Consider the following 19,593-nt stretch of genomic DNA (forward strand, 5'->3'; position numbering starts at 1 on the left):
TTTTTTGGTCTTCCAAGTGATCCTTTAAGGTAAACGTATTTAATTTATTTAGTTTTAAATAGTATTAGAGTTAATAATTTTTTAGATGTGACAGGCACTAAAGATACGCCCATCAATTACATTACAAGCATAAAATCACCAAGCATAGGAACACAAACTTCATCTGCATTGACTGCCAATAGCCCAAGAAAACTGAAGTTGCGATACCAAGTCAGAGGCTTAAAAAGGAATGTATTAAAACAAAAAAAGCAATTTGAGCAGGCTAAAGCGATTAAACCGAAACTCGATAGTTTTATTAAATTATGTGACAGCTTTTTAAATAAAACTTTATCTAAAATAATAAAAGTTCAAGCTAAATTACAGCATAAAGTAGGTAAAGGTAAACGATATCCAGATAGTTATAAACGGTTTGCTTTAGTTTTGTATTTCTTGGGGCCAAAAGCATATAGATTTCTCGCAAAAATATTAAATTTACCTACTAAACATATTGTCTTAGTTTCGTCCTTCTGAATCCAACTAGACCATCCGCAAGGTCGTAGCTCCCATATTGGCTGAGATCTCGCATTTTTGTGGCCCTTTTTTGGGCTCAAAAACTGGGTAAAAAATTGACTTTTTTCCGAATTTTCAAAGAGCTATAATTCCACTTGTTCTGGTCGAATTTCGTTATAACCCGGTGTTTTCGTAATGTAGGTGATGGGAATAAGCCGCTGATAGGGGTTTCTATAGCTATTTTTGGGTTTAAAGAAAATCGATTTTTCGCATTTTCAAAGTGCTATAATTCTCTGGAAAAAATGACACAAAGTATTGTTTCAAAACCAGGACTAAACGAACAGACATTCAATCCTCTTGCTATTAAAGTTAAAACTATGTCTGAACTTGATAAGTATTGTACCATATGTATTGATGAAACATCTTTAATGTCCTATCTTTATTTTAATTTAGCAAAAGATGAAATTGTAGGCTTGGAGGATATTGGAAAAAAATGACAATAATAATATCATAGCACAAAATGTTGCTGCTATTATGGTTCGCGGACTTTTTCATAACTGAAAGCAACCACTGGCTTATTTTTTTGTAAACTCCCAACTGAAAGCTTCAGATATTTTAAAAATATTAACTAAATGCGTTAAAAAGTTATCAGATGCTGGTTTATTTATCCAAGGCTTAGTAACTGATATGGGCTCTAATTTTATACAGCTTTCTAGAATGCTAAAGGTCAACGAAGAAAATCCTGAATTTCAATTGGGCGATTTGAAATTAGTTTACATTTTTGACCCTCCACATTTATTAAAGGCTACTAAAAATAATTTAGCCGAAAATAATTTTCATTTTGGCAACAAAGTAACGTCTTTTGGAAAGTGGAAGTTTGTCGAACAATTTTATGAAAAAGATAGCCAGCAAGTGTATAGGTGTGCTCCGAAACTTACTAAATCCCACATATATCCTAATAACTTTGAAAAGATGAAGGTAAAACTGTCCACTCAAGTTTTAAGTCATAGTGTTGCGAGTGGAATGAATACATATATGACTTTAGGAGCACTTCCTGTAGATGCTTTACCTACAATTGAAATTATAGATAAATTTAATACTTTGTTTGATTTGTTTAATTCTACAAATACGTCCCACCCGAATAAATTTAAAAATGCATATGGTCTTGATTATCAAGTTGAGTTTTTAAATCACATGTGGCTATTTTTAAAAAATCTTGAAATATGCAATAATAAAGGAAAAAATTTGACAAAAAAGTGTAAATTTTGTTCGTGTTGGATGATATGTATCTATGGATTGAAAGTCTTATGGCAGCGCCTTTCAAATTGCGGATTTAGCTACCTAAAAACCAGAAAAATAAATCAAGACTGTCTTGAAAATTATTTCGGAAATATAAGGCAACAAGGAGGGAATTGCGTAAATCCAACCCCAATTCAATTTCAAAGAGCCCATAAAAAAATATTTTGTCAGAATTTTTTACACTCTGAATATATGAACTGTGAGGACGATTTAGGCGTGCTTCTAGCTGAGCTAAAAAACGTTTCAGATGAAAATTTAAGAAAAGTGATGCCTACGCAGTCATCTCAAATATGTAAGGCAATAACTGTTTCTGATTGTGATTATAGAGAACACAGTTTAACCACACAAAATGCTTTTAAATATGTCTGTGGTTACTTAATTAAAAAAGCTTTAAATATTCATAAATGTCCCATTTGTGTCAGTTTTTCAGAAGAATCCAGAAACCTTGATGCTTCAAATTTATTAACTAAACTAAAGGCATATAGCAACACCGAAACTAATATTTTTGGTAGTTTGAAAACACCTAGCGAGAAATTTGTATGTTTTATTTATGAATTAGAAAAAAAATTTATTTCAATGTTTGATCAAATATCTACTAAACCTGGCATTTCTCATAAATATTTAAACGTTATGAGTTTAATAAAATTTAATCATCCCTGTAATAATTTCCCTCGATTATATATTGTAAAGTTATTTATAAGACTTAGGATATTTTACGCTTTAAAGTATGCTAACAGAGATTTGAAATCTTTAAAAAAATCTTAAAAAAAAACTAGTAAAAAAATTCGAATTCTTAACCATTTATATATAATAAAATAAATATTTATTAATAGATAGTTTTTTTTTGAAACTGAACAACTGGTGCAAAAAAAATGCGTGTTAAAAAATAAAGAAAGTCTATGACCAATGGTGGAAATGATCCGCTACCGGTAAAGGCCTCGCTTTGACTGGAGCCGCGCCTTTGTACGCCGCTTGTGTTACGAACTTGAAAGATGCCGACGCAAGCTTTCGCATCTGGTTTAGGTAATCTGTGCTATAGGACAAAAGTAGAAAAACTTTTTAAAATTCCTTATATTGTAAAATCCTTCAGTATTTAAATTACTATTTCGTAAAAATATTGTCGCTCTTAACAACAAGGTTTTTTTCCATTATATTCCACATTACTTTTATCGGTTGTTAATTTATAATATGAATCCAAATATTTTACGTTGGACCTAAATAGAGAAAGTCACATAAAAATTAACCAAATTTAGTATTTATTTCGCTTTACGTGAAATCTGTTAATAGTTTCTAAGTGAATATGCCTCACGAATGATTTTTGACGGAAGATCTTCGTGCAAAAATAGTTGATGCGCACAAGAGTGGTATATGATAAGTGGACATAAGCAAAATGCTGAAGTTTTCATAAATCTGTTGCAAGCAAGACAATTTCAAGCAGACAAGACAATTTTCTCAACTTTGCGAAAAAATATTTGCATTGGACGACCAACGACTGGAAAAAATCTTTTTGCTGATGAAAGTAAATTTAATTTACCCGAGTCTGATGGAATATCGTGGGTATACATCGGCCAGAAGGCAAAACATTTGTTCCAAAGTTTACTGTAAACCATGGTGGTGGATCCTGCATGATATGGGGTTGATTTTCTGGGTACGATTTAGGACTATTATATGTTATTGTATTATAGATCGATTTGTGTTTTTGGATATTTATCATTAGCTGAAGATAATTTACCATTGACCTGGATATATCAGCAGGATGACGAGCCTAAACATAAATCAAAGGTGATTCAAGAATGGTTTTCGTCAGGAAAGATTAGGGTTATAGACTCTGCTACACAAAGTCCCAATCCTAACCCTATTGAAAACCTCTGGGAGGAACTAGACCAGCGTATAAGACAATATCAGATCAGCAATAAAAGTGATCTAATAAAAGTTTTGCAAGAATCCTGAAATTATATTGAAGAAGAAACCATTATGAAACTTTTGGAATCCATGCCAAACACATGTCGCGAGGTTATTGCCAATAAGGGATACTCTACCCACTATTAATTTTATTGATTTAGAATTAAGTATTATGTTGAAATATTTAGTGAAAAAATTTGGTTTCTCTACATGTGTCCCTAGGATATTTTGTTTATTTAAATACAATCTTTGGTTTACGTTATATGTTTTATCGATATTGTTGAATTGACGAAACAGTGGGCTGCCAAGGCAGTTGTGCATATAGGTCTCCTGATGGACCCGTCATGCCCTATCGATATTGTATAGAAATGGATTACTCTCATATTCAAATAAAGGCTAATTTTTAAAAGTTTCTCTAGTTTTGTCCGATGCATGTGAAAAAATGAAAATGTACAATACAAGTTATTTAGAAGAATATTGTAAAATGTTGGGGGGCAAATATGTTATAAATTTAGGCCATAATTTCTTTTTAAAATAAGGTAATGTTAAGTGCCTGTTTACGTTATTCTTAGTTTGATGTTTGTGATTTATATATATTTGAAAATTACTTGATTTTCAGAATAGAATAATTGAGTTGAGTATCTTTTTTGTCTTAAAATATAATTTTGTGCCAGATTAAATTTTTTTAATGAACTTTAATATAATCCTCCCAAGACAATTACTCCACATCTCAGCATGAATAGTATGATTCAACCAAGGATTATACTATTCATAGTATTTTTGTTGAGTCAATGAGTTTGCGAATATTAATTATTAATTTTATGATATGAATGATCCTAATTTAAATGTTTATTAACAATAATACCAAGATACCTCACAAATATAACCTCTTTAATCTCAATTGATTGCAGTTTAATATTATTAAAATGTGGGCGATTGGCAGATGTGACTGAAAATGTAAAATAATTGGTTTTTTGAATATTAAAACTTAATTTAAAAGAAAAGACAATTTTTTAATGAAAAACCTAAATTTGGGCATAACTAAAAAACCACTCAAAATACAGCATTGAAAATTTGTACACGCTTTCCTCAATTAGTTTCATTAGACACCTATTTCAGCGTTTTGCCAAAAAAAATTAAATATTTGAGAAAAAGATATTTTTTGAGGAACATGATTTTTTTTCGATGAAAAATCCAAAAAATGGTCATAACTCAAAAACCACTCAAAACACAGCATTGAAAATTTGTACACGCTTTCCTCAATTAATTTCATTAGACACCTATTTCAGCGTTTTTCCAAAAAAATTTAAATATTTGAGAAAAAAATATTTTTTGAGGAACATGATTTTTTTTCAATGAAAAATCCTAAAAATGGCCATAACTCAAAAACCACTCGAAATACAATTTTGAAAATTTGTACACGCATTCCTCAAGTAATTTCATTAGACACCTATTTCAGCGTTTTTCCAAAAAAATTTAAATATTTGAGAAAAAAATATTTTTTGAGGAACATGATTTTTTTTTCAATGAAAAATCCAAAAAATGGCCATAATTCAAAAACCACTCAAAACACAGCATTGAAAATTTGTACACGCTTTCCTCAATTAATTTCATTAGACACCTATTTCAGCGTTTTTCCAAAAAAATTTAAATATTTGAGAAAAAAATATTTTTTGAGGAACATGATTTTTTTTCAATGAAAAATCCAAGAAATGGCCATAACTCAAAAACCACTCAAAACACAGCATTGAAAATTTGTACACGCTTTCCTCAATTAATTTCATTAGACACCTATTTCAGCGTTTTTCTAAAAAAATTTAAATATTTGAGAAAAAAATATTTTTTGAGGAACATGATTTTTTTTCAATGAAAAATCAAAAAAATGGCCATAACTCAAAAACCACTTAAAACACAGCATTGAAAATTTGCACACGCATTCCTCAATTAATTTCATTAGACACCTATTTCAGCGTTTTTCCAAAAAAAATTAAATATTTGAGAAAAAAATATTTTTTGAGGAACATGATTTTTTTTTTCAATGAAAAATCCAAAAAATTGCCATAACTCAAAAACCACTCGAAATACAATTTTGAAAATTTGTACACACATTCCTCAATTAATTTGATTAGATACCTATTTCAGCGTTTTCCAAAAAAAATTTAAATATTTGAGAAAAAAATATTTTTTGAGGAACATGATTTTTTTTTCAATGAAAAATCCAAAAAATTGCCATAACTCAAAAACCACTTAAAACACAGCATTGAAAATTTGTACACGTATTCCTCAATTAATTTCATTAGACACCTATTTCAGCGTTTTTCCAAAAAAATTTAAATATTTGAGAAAAAAATATTTTTTGAGGAACATGATTTTTTTTCAATGAAAAATCCAAAAAATGGCCATAACTCAAAAACCACTCAAAACACAGCATTGAAAATTTGTACACGCATTTCTCAATTAATTTCATTAGACACCTATTTCAGCGTTTTTCCAAAAAAATTTAAATATTTGAGAAAAAAATATTTTTTGAGGAACATGATTTTTTTTCAATGAAAAATCCTAAAAATGGCCATAACTCAAAAACCACTCGAAATACAATTTTGAAAATTTGTACACGCATTCCTCAAGTAATTTCATTAGACACCTATTTCAGCGTTTTTCCAAAAAAATTTAAATATTTGAGAAAAAAATATTTTTTGAGGAACATGATTTTTTTTTCAATGAAAAATCCAAAAAATGGCCATAATTCAAAAACCACTCAAAACACAGCATTGAAAATTTGTACACGCTTTCCTCAATTAATTTCATTAGACACCTATTTCAGCGTTTTTCCAAAAAAATTTAAATATTTGAGAAAAAAATATTTTTTGAGGAACATGATTTTTTTTCAATGAAAAATCCAAGAAATGGCCATAACTCAAAAACCACTCAAAACACAGCATTGAAAATTTGTACACGCTTTCCTCAATTAATTTCATTAGACACCTATTTCAGCGTTTTTCTAAAAAAATTTAAATATTTGAGAAAAAAATATTTTTTGAGGAACATGATTTTTTTTCAATGAAAAATCAAAAAAATGGCCATAACTCAAAAACCACTTAAAACACAGCATTGAAAATTTGCACACGCATTCCTCAATTAATTTCATTAGACACCTATTTCAGCGTTTTTCCAAAAAAAATTAAATATTTGAGAAAAAAATATTTTTTGAGGAACATGATTTTTTTTTTCAATGAAAAATCCAAAAAATTGCCATAACTCAAAAACCACTCGAAATACAATTTTGAAAATTTGTACACACATTCCTCAATTAATTTGATTAGATACCTATTTCAGCGTTTTCCAAAAAAAATTTAAATATTTGAGAAAAAAATATTTTTTGAGGAACATGATTTTTTTTTCAATGAAAAATCCAAAAAATTGCCATAACTCAAAAACCACTTAAAACACAGCATTGAAAATTTGTACACGTATTCCTCAATTAATTTCATTAGACACCTATTTCAGCGTTTTTCCAAAAAAATTTAAATATTTGAGAAAAAAATATTTTTTGAGGAACATGATTTTTTTTCAATGAAAAATCCAAAAAATGGCCATAACTCAAAAACCACTCAAAACACAGCATTGAAAATTTGTACACGCATTTCTCAATTAATTTCATTAGACACCTATTTCAGCGTTTTTCCAAAAAAATTTAAATATTTGAGAAAAAAATATTTTTTGAGGAACATGATTTTTTTTCAATGAAAAATCCTAAAAATGGCCATAACTCAAAAACCACTCGAAATACAATTTTGAAAATTTGTACACGCATTCCTCAAGTAATTTCATTAGACACCTATTTCAGCGTTTTTCCAAAAAAATTTAAATATTTGAGAAAAAAATATTTTTTGAGGAACATGATTTTTTTTTCAATGAAAAATCCAAAAAATGGCCATAATTCAAAAACCACTCAAAACACAGCATTGAAAATTTGTACACGCTTTCCTCAATTAATTTCATTAGACACCTATTTCAGCGTTTTTCCAAAAAAATTTAAATATTTGAGAAAAAAATATTTTTTGAGGAACATGATTTTTTTTCAATGAAAAATCCAAGAAATGGCCATAACTCAAAAACCACTCAAAACACAGCATTGAAAATTTGTACACGCTTTCCTCAATTAATTTCATTAGACACCTATTTCAGCGTTTTTCTAAAAAAATTTAAATATTTGAGAAAAAAATATTTTTTGAGGAACATGATTTTTTTTCAATGAAAAATCAAAAAAATGGCCATAACTCAAAAACCACTTAAAACACAGCATTGAAAATTTGCACACGCATTCCTCAATTAATTTCATTAGACACCTATTTCAGCGTTTTTCCAAAAAAAATTAAATATTTGAGAAAAAAATATTTTTTGAGGAACATGATTTTTTTTTTCAATGAAAAATCCAAAAAATTGCCATAACTCAAAAACCACTCGAAATACAATTTTGAAAATTTGTACACACATTCCTCAATTAATTTGATTAGATACCTATTTCAGCGTTTTCCAAAAAAAATTTAAATATTTGAGAACAAAATATTTTTTGAGGAACATGATTTTTTTTTCAATGAATAATCCAAAAAATTGCCATAACTCAAAAACCACTTAAAACACAGCATTGAAAATTTGTACACGTATTCCTCAATTAATTTCATTAGACACCTATTTCAGCGTTTTTCCAAAAAAATTTAAATATTTGAGAAAAAAATATTTTTTGAGGAACATGATTTTTTTTCAATGAAAAATCCAAAAAATGGCCATAACTCAAAAACCACTCAAAACACAGCATTGAAAATTTGTACACGCATTTCTCAATTAATTTCATTAGACACCTATTTCAGCGTTTTTCCAAAAAAAATTAAATATTTGAGAAAAAAATATTTTTTGAGGAACATGATTTTTTTTTTCAATGAAAAATCCAAAAAATTGCCATAACTCAAAAACCACTCGAAATACAATTTTGAAAATTTGTACACACATTCCTCAATTAATTTGATTAGATACCTATTTCAGCGTTTTCCAAAAAAAATTTAAATATTTGAGAAAAAAATATTTTTTGAGGAACATGATTTTTTTTTCAATGAAAAATCCAAAAAATTGCCATAACTCAAAAACCACTTAAAACACAGCATTGAAAATTTGTACACGTATTCCTCAATTAATTTCATTAGACACCTATTTCAGCGTTTTTCCAAAAAAATTTAAATATTTGAGAAAAAAATATTTTTTGAGGAACATGATTTTTTTTCAATGAAAAATCCAAAAAATTGCCATAACTCAAAAACCACTTAAAACACAGCATTGAAAATTTGTACACGTATTCCTCAATTAATTTCATTAGACACCTATTTCAGCGTTTTTCCAAAAAAATTTAAATATTTGAGAAAAAAATATTTTTTGAGGAACATGATTTTTTTTCAATGAAAAATCCAAAAAATGGCCATAACTCAAAAACCACTCAAAACACAGCATTGAAAATTTGCACACGCATTCCTCAATTAATTTCATTAGACACCAATTTCAGCGTTTTGCCAAAAAAATTTAAATATTTGAGAAAAAAAATGTTTCTTGAGTAACATGATTTTTTTTTCAATAAAAAATCCAAAAAATGGCCATAACTCAAAAACCACTTAAAACACAGCATTGAAAATTTGCACACGCATTCCTCAATTAATTTCATTAGACACATATTTCAGCGATTTTCCAAAAAAAAATTAAATATTTGAGAAAAAAATATTTTTTGAGGAACATGATTTTTTTTTCCAATGAAAAATCCAAAAAATGGCCATAACTCAAAAACCACTTAAAACACAGCATTGAAAATTTGCACACGCATTCCTCAATTAATTTCATTAGACACCTATTTCAGCGTTTTTCCAAAAAAATTTAAATATTTGAGAAAAAAATATTTTTTGAGGAACATGATTTTTTTTCAATGAATAATCCAAAAAATGGCCATAACTCAAAAACCACTCAAAACACAGCATTGAAAATTTGCACACGCATTCCTCAATTAATTTCATTAGACACCAATTTCAGCGTTTTGCCAAAAAAATTTAAATATTTGAGAAAAAAAATGTTTCTTGAGTAACATGATTTTTTTTTCAATAAAAAATCCAAAAAATGGCCATAACTCAAAAACCACTCAAAACACAGAATTGAAAATTTGCACACGCATTCCTCAATTAATTTCATTAGACACCTATTTCAGCGTTTTGCCAAAAAAAATTAAGTATTTGAGAAAAAAATATTTCTTGAGGAACATGATTTTTATTTCAATGAAAAATCCAAAAATGGCCATAACTCGAAAACCACTCAAAACATAGCATTGAAAATTTGTACACGCATTCCTCAATTAATTTCATTAGACACCTATTTCAGCGTTTTTCCAAAAAAAACTTAAATATTTTAAAAAGTTCAGAAAAATGGTCATAGCTCAACATCCAGTTTCGAAAAACGTCCAGATCCTGTAGCAGGTCAGCTTTTTGCACTTTATCCCCCATAGTCAATTTAAATTTTAAAAGTATTGATTTGGTATCCAAATGATCGTCATTGGAAGAATGCTTTACATTATGGTCCAGATTAAATTTGATGTTTTCGTCAATATAATTTATGCAGCTCTTGTCGGTCTTTGGACATTTCTTCATAGGGTGTACCTCAGAATAAAAAAGTGTTTTTTTTTTGTGACAAAAAACTTGACATTTCAAAGATCTTGGCGCACTAAAATCTTCATATTCAAATATTGTAAAGTTGCCATCCAATTTACAGTTTCCTCATATTCATAAATTTATCACATAGTTTTCCAGAACAGTTTCCACAAATTCTGCATGTGTATTTTTCTTTTTTTAAATATTTATATAATTTAAAGATTATCATTTTCTTCAGGAACCCTATTTTGTTCTTAGATAGATGCTTTCATCAGCTAGTTTTTAAGTCACCACTGCCACTTATTTGGTAATCAACAATTAATTTTAAATCTGTGAGTCGTTTAACTTCGTTATTTCTATATAACATTCTGTTAATTCCTTCTCTGCCTCCTTGTGTAACAACATCATTTTTTTTAGGACGTTTTACTAAAATATTACCGCTCTTTGTACTTTTTAGGCTATTCAGTACATATTTTTAATTCAACTGGATTTATTTGTTTATGTAGACCTTTTTGAGTTTTTTTAATATCCTGTTTATTTTCTGGCTTTATAATTAATAATACTGGGAAGATTTATTTGTTTAACAATATTTGTTGTATTTTTGTCACGGTTTACAGGGGTTGTGGTCTGTTTGTTATTTCATTCTTAATATGTATAGTTATATTTTTGTCTTCTATAGTTTATTGAAGTACGTTTTAAATTTATGATATTCACAACCATTGTATTTTAAAGTTATTTCATCCTTTAGCTCTAAAACTGTTACTTCTGACACCGATAAATTCCTACAACCCTTGCAAAGTCCTCTTCTATATGCATCACGTTGAAAAACTGGTCTTGTGTTGGTTTTTGTAAACATCACACTCCCTGATGGATAATTTTATTAACGCAAACGTTCCCAAGTAGAAATCTTCCGTGAATAAGCAATTTACAGTGCACGAATTAATTCTTATCGATAAAAACTAAATACTATACAGGTGTAAATGGCAAATAAATAATTATTGAAGCTTATTCCCCTTCTAAAAGTTAAGCCACTTTCTTACTCACATGTCTAACAACTCTATTAAAAGTCTCTTATTACTTATCTCTTATATAAAGTACGTTAAAATGCAAAACTCACCCATCCAAACTGTTTCTATCCTTCATCTTGTCCTGGTGCTGATCGTATCGTAACCTCAACCCCTTAAACGTCTGCACGTAGCCGATATCTTCCAAACTCCTGCCGAAATTCTCGACCACGTGTCCGCACAACGTCCTTATATCCTCCGATTTAATAAATTCGAACATTTCAATGATGGCGGAGTCGAGTAAGTTGTATCGGCCCTTATTCCTTACGAAAGCGTCCACCACTGGCGCGAACAAGTTCCCTTTTATTATATAACGGTTATAAAATTCGTCCTTAAGGGATATGAGTTTTCGCATAAACCTAATTATAAAAAAAAACCAATCATTTATAAAAATATTATGAAAAAACGTTATTCCTACCTTAAGGCGCATAAAACGAGAAACTTATGGGTAGATTTCATTAGCACCAGTATCCTCCTGAGCAGATCCTTATTTAAAATACAATTTTTAATGTGATAAGTGTGATGCTCCACGCAAAAGGACAACAGCTCCAAAATTAAGCCCAACAGTTGAACGTGTTTGTAATCCTCCCTTTGGGGGATGTCATTTATGGTGTTTTCCAGTAAAGGCTCTGAAAAATTTAATGATTTATAGAAGTGTTTTGTAATAGAATGTCGGGTAACGCACTCACCTATTAGGATTTGCACGCAGTGCTTATAAAAAAAGTTTAGGAAATCGGTTTTTTCGGATTTATTAACGGAAGCCAACATGTTTTCCGGGTCGAGGAGGATCCGGAGGACGCCCATCAGCTGAACGGCCCCGCCCAGTTCCGGGTCAGAATCACAGATCATTTGTTCTATAATTATGTTGAGAAGAATCTGTTCCTAGGCGAAAACATAAAACATACAGTAAATAAAACGACAAAAAAGTATTCATTTTCTCGATTTAAATATTTTAAGGATAGAAGATAATAGTTTAACGTTTAAAATATTTCGAAAACCTTGACAAACAGACCACATAATTCCCGCTAACACTAATCGCCCTGCAAGTCACAAAATGGCAGCCCTTAATTGTGGAGCGCTAAAAACACCCTTGAGCCACACGGATTTCGAAAATGAAATTAATATCATTAACATACTCCCACTGGCTTTTTAAATGGACGCTCGAATATCGTTTTTTTTTTCGCGAAGTTAGACCATTCTTACAAAGATTGCGCTACTAACACTGTTTTGTTTATGAATGCTTAAACATTTATTGTTGTGTAACGGAGGAAAGTATTTTTCGCTATTTTTTTTTAGTCGATAATGGACAACATCTGGTAAGAAATACTTTATATTTATTTTATATTTTTTATAGTTTTGTATAAATATCAGTGTAAAACAGTTCATTTTATAATATTTGATATTTAAGAATAGTTTTTGGTTGTAAACAAAAGCTAGGTTATGGTGTAATAGGTACCGTCCGTTTAAAAGGCCAGTAGGAATATAGGCTACTTTTTAGGTACTGGAAAAAACCATTAACTTTAAATGAATTATTGGAAGAGGTTGAGAATATTGATAACGAAATTCCCTCTCCGGATGCGATTGTGATTCTGCCACCAACAAATGCTAATGGCTATGTGACAGACGAGGACTCTGGCGACGATGACCAGGTCACAATGAACAATCTTCCCGGTAAGTTATCTTTTTTTTAATATGTACCTGGTACTTGTAATCATTATTTTTTATATCATATTATTTTATTTTAGGTAGTTTCCATAATTCCGAAGCTGAACCTGTTTTCAAAGCAACCAGTCAGGCAATCGATGGCAATGAGGATAACTTAGATGATAGTAATGATGATGTGCCTCTATCTAGTTAGTGCTGTAAAAAGCTCGAGAATTTATTTTTCGAGAACGTTCCTCGAGCATGAACGATCACGAACGAGAATTTTCAGCACATACGAGCATAAATGAAAAAAATGCAAAGGAAACATATTAGGAAAATATCTGAAATTAAAAATGTTTGTGTTTATTTATGTTCTATTTATTAAGTTAAACTTTCAAACAACCTATTTAGGAACTATCCTCTCCTTCCTCGCGCTCGCTTGATTTTAAATCACTCAGAATTTCCGTTAAATCAAATTCAGACTCGTCAGACTCAGAAGGTATTAATTTCAGCTCCAGATTTAGTAGTAGAGCGTTCACATTTTTGCAGAACGTTCAGATTCATGCTCATTCGTGCTCTTGAGAATAAACGTCACGAAAAAAGTCGTGAACGTTCTTCGAGAATAAACGGGAACGTTCCATTGCTCACAACACTATATCTAGTTTTATAAAATATAAGAAAAAGTGTAGGAATGGGTTCGAACACGACATTACAGGTCTTTCCAGATACTTTACCGATCTGGCACGACGAGGTCACTCCAATAAATAATAATCTTTCACCCTCAGATATTTTCAACTTCTATTTTGACGAAAAGCGGAACATAACAATAGATGTGCAATTTTAGCTGAAAAATCTTTGGTGAATTTGCCCGACTTATTCTACTTCTGCCTTATTCTGCCTGACTTATATTAATTCTGGATGCCCTTCCGTGAATGAAATTAGTTCTTCCCTTTGCTCACTCGACACAAAACCGCAATATTTTTTATTTTTTGAATCCGTCTTAAAAAAGTCTATTCGAAAAACCCAAGAGACTCCATGAAAAAAGCCTCAAAATTTCCTGATGTTTTTAAACTTAAATTTTAGGTTAGGTTAAAAAATCTTTATCGTCTTCATCCCGTTTGACATGGCCTCCAATAGCACTCGAGTTTGCTATGCCACGTTGCCACTACATTTCATGTTCGTATGCGAATGAAATTCCGAATGCTGTTCAAAAATGCACTTTTCAAATCGGCAATACGGGCCCAGTTGCATGAAAATAACAATTTCTTTCTGCGCGTCTTATTCACCGATGAAGCTTCGTTTACAAACTATGGTGTAGTTAATCGTCATAACATGCATTATTGGGCAGTCGAAAATCCCAGGTGGTTTCATCAATGATAAAGTCATAGGACCTTATTTTATTGATGGTGTCCTTACAGGCCAAAAATACCATAATTTTTTTGCTGAAGATTCTACCAGTATGTGTGTTTTGAAGTGAGACTAAATATGTGGTACCAGCATGACGGTTGTCGACGACCCAACACTTGGCGCGCAACGCGTGCCAAGTGTTGGGTGACTTCAATGGACGTTGGATAGGTCGCGGTGGAGCAGTCCACTGGCCGCCACGGTCACCTGATTTGACGCCCTTAGATTTTTTTCTATGGGGTTATTTGAAGGAGATCGTATATCGCGATCCACCAACGACTACCGAAAATATGAAGCTGCGAATCACGGAGGTTTGCGGGCAGATAACTCCACAAGTGCTGCACTCTGTTCATCGATCGTTTAGGAAGCGAGTCGAAAAATGTATAAAAGTGGATGGTCAACACTTGACAACTTTATTTGAACTTACTGTACGTTATATTTCTAATTTTTCAATTCTGTTGATAATAAAATTCTATCATAAGATACTTGCACTCCTTTTGATAGATCATCAGATACTATCGACAAGGGCAAATGTCATTGTCAAGGAAAAAATTCGTAAAAGAATCAAGAATTAATATTTTGAAAAGGAGAGTTCGCATGTAAAAAAAGTGTCAGATGAAAGGTACTTATTTTTTAAAGCTAAATCATATACTATTAAAAAAAAAAAAAAAAAAAGTTGACCTTTATTTGATCTTGAAGACGTCCACTCAAGGTCAAACCAATGATGTAATTTTATGGCTCCCTGGAAAGCATTCAAACTTCACGTGAAACATTTTCTGGATACACGTTTAGTTTTCGAGATATTGCGATGTCTCAAGTTAAATGGACCACCCTGTATAATAAAGTGAACAACAAACAATATAATAATCTGAATTTAATTAATAGAATAGATTTTAATGATGAAATCGACCAAGGTAACCCTTAGACCTACAAACACTAAATTATTTAATGTGAATTTGGCTATTCTATTACCCCGTAAAATCATGTTAACTAAGTGCTTCAACTCTGTGATATAGATATTTTTAATATAAACGTTTTAACCCTTAAAGAAGTGTGGAATTAAATTAATTTTTATAATCCGCTATTCTAGTACTTATTACTATACTCAATCTAATTTTATTTTGGTATGTATCTTAGTAGTGCTTTTATTGACCTGTAACTTTTCCCTATAGTTTCTTTTTTATTGAGTTAGTTTGGTTTAGTTTAGTTAGTTGGTGGGCACTCAATCATTGTAATTACATCATTAATGTGTTTCGATTGAAGTTTAACTTTCTGTACATTTTTCAAAAAACGCATAATAGTAATAAGTATCAAAAGTGTAACTTCGGTTTTTAAGTTACAATATAACCAATAATAAGAAAAAGAAAATAAAACTCACTTCATCAGGGTTACTGGCTTGCTGTAACGTATACTCCCTCACCACCGAAGGCGTATACTCGACGATATACGTCAAAATGTCAATGGAGGCAGTCTTGGTCTTCTGATCGTCCACGCCCAACGTGATCTCCAACGCCGGCAAGATCCCAAGCGAGGTGAGCGTCTTATAAAACGAATCCTTGCCCTGCGGCTGTAAATTCTGCGAATAATTACAAAACTCCTTGAGGAACAGCACCAGGTCTCTACGTTTCGCGTTCGGGGTATTCACGTCGGTCAGCATCGTAAATAATTCGGTGAGAAACTTCTCGTCCTCCTGCACCAGCGACACTATTTCCACTTTATTGAAAAATATAAAACTGCTCAAGGTGGAGAGGAGATTCTCCTCGAAAACGGACGGGGTGGGTAACACCACGTCCTGGATGTACTGCACCCGAAACGTCTGATGGATTTTCGCCAATAGTTCCTGGTTTTTGATCGGGATCGCTTCCCGGAACTTGGCCTGTTTCCGTAAGTATTCCCGGTGTCTTTTCGGGCTCGGGGAGGTCGGGTCGTACTCCAGACAGCCGACCACGTCGAATATCAGGTCGTCACTGAACATCGTTTCGAACAGGACGTTTTTGTTGAGTAGAAAAATGTTTTTGAAGATGTCATAGAGGTGGTAGAGGCGCTCGGTACTTTCGAGATCCTCGCACATGTGGAATACGTTGATTAGTTTACGGATGTAACCTGGAATTTGAAGTTTCAATAAATAAGTGAATTAATCTTTATTTGCAGTGAAGGTTTACAATACAATCTATGTTTAAGCAACGTCAAATTAATGGGTAAAGAAAAAAATATTTAGTTTGTTAATAAGGTAGTTATCCAATATCTAACACCAATTATAAAATGTTGAGTAATAAACTGATTACAAAATGTTGTACTTAGTAAAATGGGTGTAAAATATTATGACCTAATTGATAACTGAATGAATCAATTACAAAACGTTGTATTTAGTAAAATAGGCATAAGATATTGTAATTATTGATAACTTATCTTTTCTAAAAAAAAACTAACATAAAGTAGTACAAAACATAAATAAATACAATTACAAAATTAATTACCTAATGCCTAGCCAAGCTCTTACTAGGCTAGGCATTAGGTTGCAGGTAGCATGTACCCCAATCAAACTCCAAGAATTCCTGTATGTTATGTGGATTTATGTGAAGGAAGATTTTTTTAATTGTGAGTTTAAATTTATTAAAGGGCAGATTTTTTTTTTAATTTTTTTGAGTTAGGGTTAGTCTATCTTGGGGTATCACAACTTGATTTTTGTTTCTTGTATCATGAATTGATTATGGATTGACTGGTGAGTTGGCCTGTTAGCAATATTGCTTTTTACATATTGGAAGGCTTGTTGTACATATATTACAGAGAAAGTTAATACTTTTAAATTGTTAAAATGTTGACATGAGTCTGTATGCCAGTCTGTAGATTGACCCCATCCCAAGACACCATACATTAATTAGACTCTGGAACATGCCCATGTTGCAATTCTACCAATGTCTGTTGTTGTGTTTTGCATTATTTTTCTTACTAAGAAGTTGACATTTGCTTGTTTGTTATTTAATGACAATATATGTGGCTTAAAAGCGAGCTCCTTATCAAATATAATTCCTAAAAATGTATTTTTGTTTTCATTACTTCATACTTTTTTTTTGTAAAGAAAATTGTTAGTTTATTGTTAATTGTTTGTTTATTTTAAGTTACATTTTAGGAAATTTGTCTCAATTAGAATATGTATATATATTAGGGCAGTTTCAAGGGAAAGCCCTGATAACACTAAATGGCCTTGAAGGAATTACTTATAAAATACATAAACAAGGTAAAAGTCTTTTGTTACTCATAATTATTCATCTAAGGTACTTTTTATACCTACAAAATTACTTAACATAATCTTAATCTTAAACAAAAAGTAAAATATTATCCGTGTCCTTTATAACTACTATTCCAGCTTCAAGCCTGCCTTCCAATAATTTTGAAAATATTTAATTTTGTCTATAGTAGTGTCTAAAAATGATGATTGACTTTTAAGTTGAACATCCACTTTAAAGTTCAATATCTTAAAAATTAGTTAATGTATTCTTATGAAACAAAAGGCAAAATATTCACTGAAGTATCCTTGACAAATGCTATTCAGGGTTGAAGCCTGTTCAACCAATAATTTCTGAATTAGCGGACTTTTTGTTTAGTAGTGACCAAAAAATTATGACCATCGTTCAAAGTAAGCACCCACTTCAAAGACCAATATCTCCAAAACTACTTGAAGCATTCTTATGAAACAAAAAGCATAATATTCACAAAAGTGTTCTTTATGACTGCTTTTTAGGGTTCAAGCCTACCCTCCAATAATTTTGAAGATATTGAACTTTTGCTGTAGTAGTGAGCAAAAATTATTATTGACACTTCAAAGTTCAATATCTCAAAGCAAAAACCAAAAGCAAAATATTGTCCTTTAGATATGCTATTAGAGTTCAAGCCTGTTAAGCCAATAACGTTTGAAATATGGGACTCTTTGTGTAGTAGTAACCAAGAAATGATTATTGACGTCACAGTAATTACCCACTTTAACGTCCAATATCTCAAAAACTACTTGAAGCATTCTTATGAAACAAAAAGCAAAATTTTCACTGAAGTGTCCTTTACAAATGCTATTCAGGGTTTAAGCCTGCACAACCAATAATTTATGAAATATTGGATTTTTTGTTTAGTAGTAACCAAAAGTGATGATCCACCTTCAAGGTGTAAAACACCCAATCCAAAATCCAATACAAAAAAGGGATAATATTCACAGAAGTTAATTATTTGTATCCTAGGTTCATATTCTGTTTTAATTTTCAAAAAGTTTGAATTTTGTCATTGGTATTTCATTTCATTCATTCATTTCCCTCTGAAGAAGTCTCAAATCTGAGACGACCACACGTCATGTCATAACAATTAAAACAAGTAAAGAGAAATTGAGGCTGTATTTTTGGAAATGTATCTTTTATTAATTATATTCACAAGAGTGTTCTTTACAACTGCTATTTGGGGTATAAGCCTGCCCTCCAATAATTTTGAAAATATTTAACTTTGTAGTAGTAATAAAGTAGTAGTGTCTAAAAATAATGATTGACACTCAAGTTGAGTACCCACTTCAAAATCCAATATCTTAAAAATTAGTTAATGCATTCTTAGGAAACAAAGGGCAAAATATTCACTGAAGTATCCTTGATAAATGCTATTTATGGTTTAAGCCTGTCCAACCAATAGTTTCTGAATTATCGAACTTTTTGTTTAGTAACCATCGTTCAAAGTAAGCATCCACTTCAAAGACCAATATCTCCAAAACTACTTGCAGCATTTGTATGAAACAAAGAGCCTAATATTCACAAAAGTGTTCTTTACGACTGCTTTGTAGGGTTCAAGCCTAGCCTCCAATAATTTTGAAAATATTTAACTGTCCGTAGCAGTGTCAAAAAATAATGATTGACTCTCAAGTTGAGCACCCACTTTAAAGTCCAATATTTCAAAAATTAGTTAATCTATGTTCTTATGAAACAAAAAGCAAATTATTCTCTGAGGTAAGCCAATCAGGGTTCAAGTATGTCCAGCCAATTATTTTGGAAATATCATGCTTTTTGGGTAGGATCTACTTCAAATAGTGAAATTATGAGTTAAAAATTCATATTACATTAGTTTAGGTTAGTTATGTTATATCA

The 19,593-nt window shown here is 30.8% G+C and overlaps 2 protein-coding genes across 9 annotated transcripts in view; one reads left to right on the top strand and one right to left on the bottom strand.

Moving 5' to 3' along the window:
• LOC126736166 (serine/threonine-protein phosphatase 4 regulatory subunit 3) overlaps nt 1-19,593 on the bottom strand; it is a 36,099-nt gene that overhangs the window by 9,829 nt on the left and 6,677 nt on the right. For 6 of the 8 annotated variants that reach the window (XM_050440398.1, XM_050440400.1, XM_050440397.1 and 3 more), the window contains 3 exons: nt 15,858-16,582; nt 11,850-12,313; nt 11,485-11,790 (listed from right to left, as the gene is read on the bottom strand). In XM_050440398.1, the coding sequence (XP_050296355.1) occupies nt 11,485-11,790; nt 11,850-12,313; nt 15,858-16,582 (1,495 nt within the window). The remainder of the gene's footprint in view (nt 1-11,484; nt 11,791-11,849; nt 12,314-15,857; nt 16,583-19,593) is intronic. The other 2 variants (XM_050440403.1, XM_050440402.1) reach the window with 2 other exon arrangements.
• LOC126736167 (piggyBac transposable element-derived protein 3-like) lies at nt 12,452-13,302 on the top strand. Its single transcript, XM_050440404.1, has 3 exons — nt 12,452-12,747; nt 12,930-13,102; nt 13,177-13,302. Exons 1-3 carry the CDS (start codon nt 12,734-12,736, stop codon nt 13,287-13,289), a joined length of 300 nt encoding a protein of 99 aa, XP_050296361.1. The 5' UTR covers nt 12,452-12,733; the 3' UTR covers nt 13,290-13,302.

This window comes from Anthonomus grandis, chromosome 5 (assembly GCF_022605725.1).
Source record: "Anthonomus grandis grandis chromosome 5, icAntGran1.3, whole genome shotgun sequence".
In the NCBI taxonomy this organism is placed as follows: Eukaryota; Metazoa; Arthropoda; class Insecta; order Coleoptera; family Curculionidae; genus Anthonomus; species Anthonomus grandis.

Bases quoted from the DNA above. Each gene is read 5' to 3' on its own strand.
- LOC126736167 (XM_050440404.1), top strand. The intron at 13,103-13,176 runs GTAAGTTATCTT...ATTTTATTTTAG, and splicing joins CACAATGAACAATCTTCCCG to GTAGTTTCCATAATTCCGAA.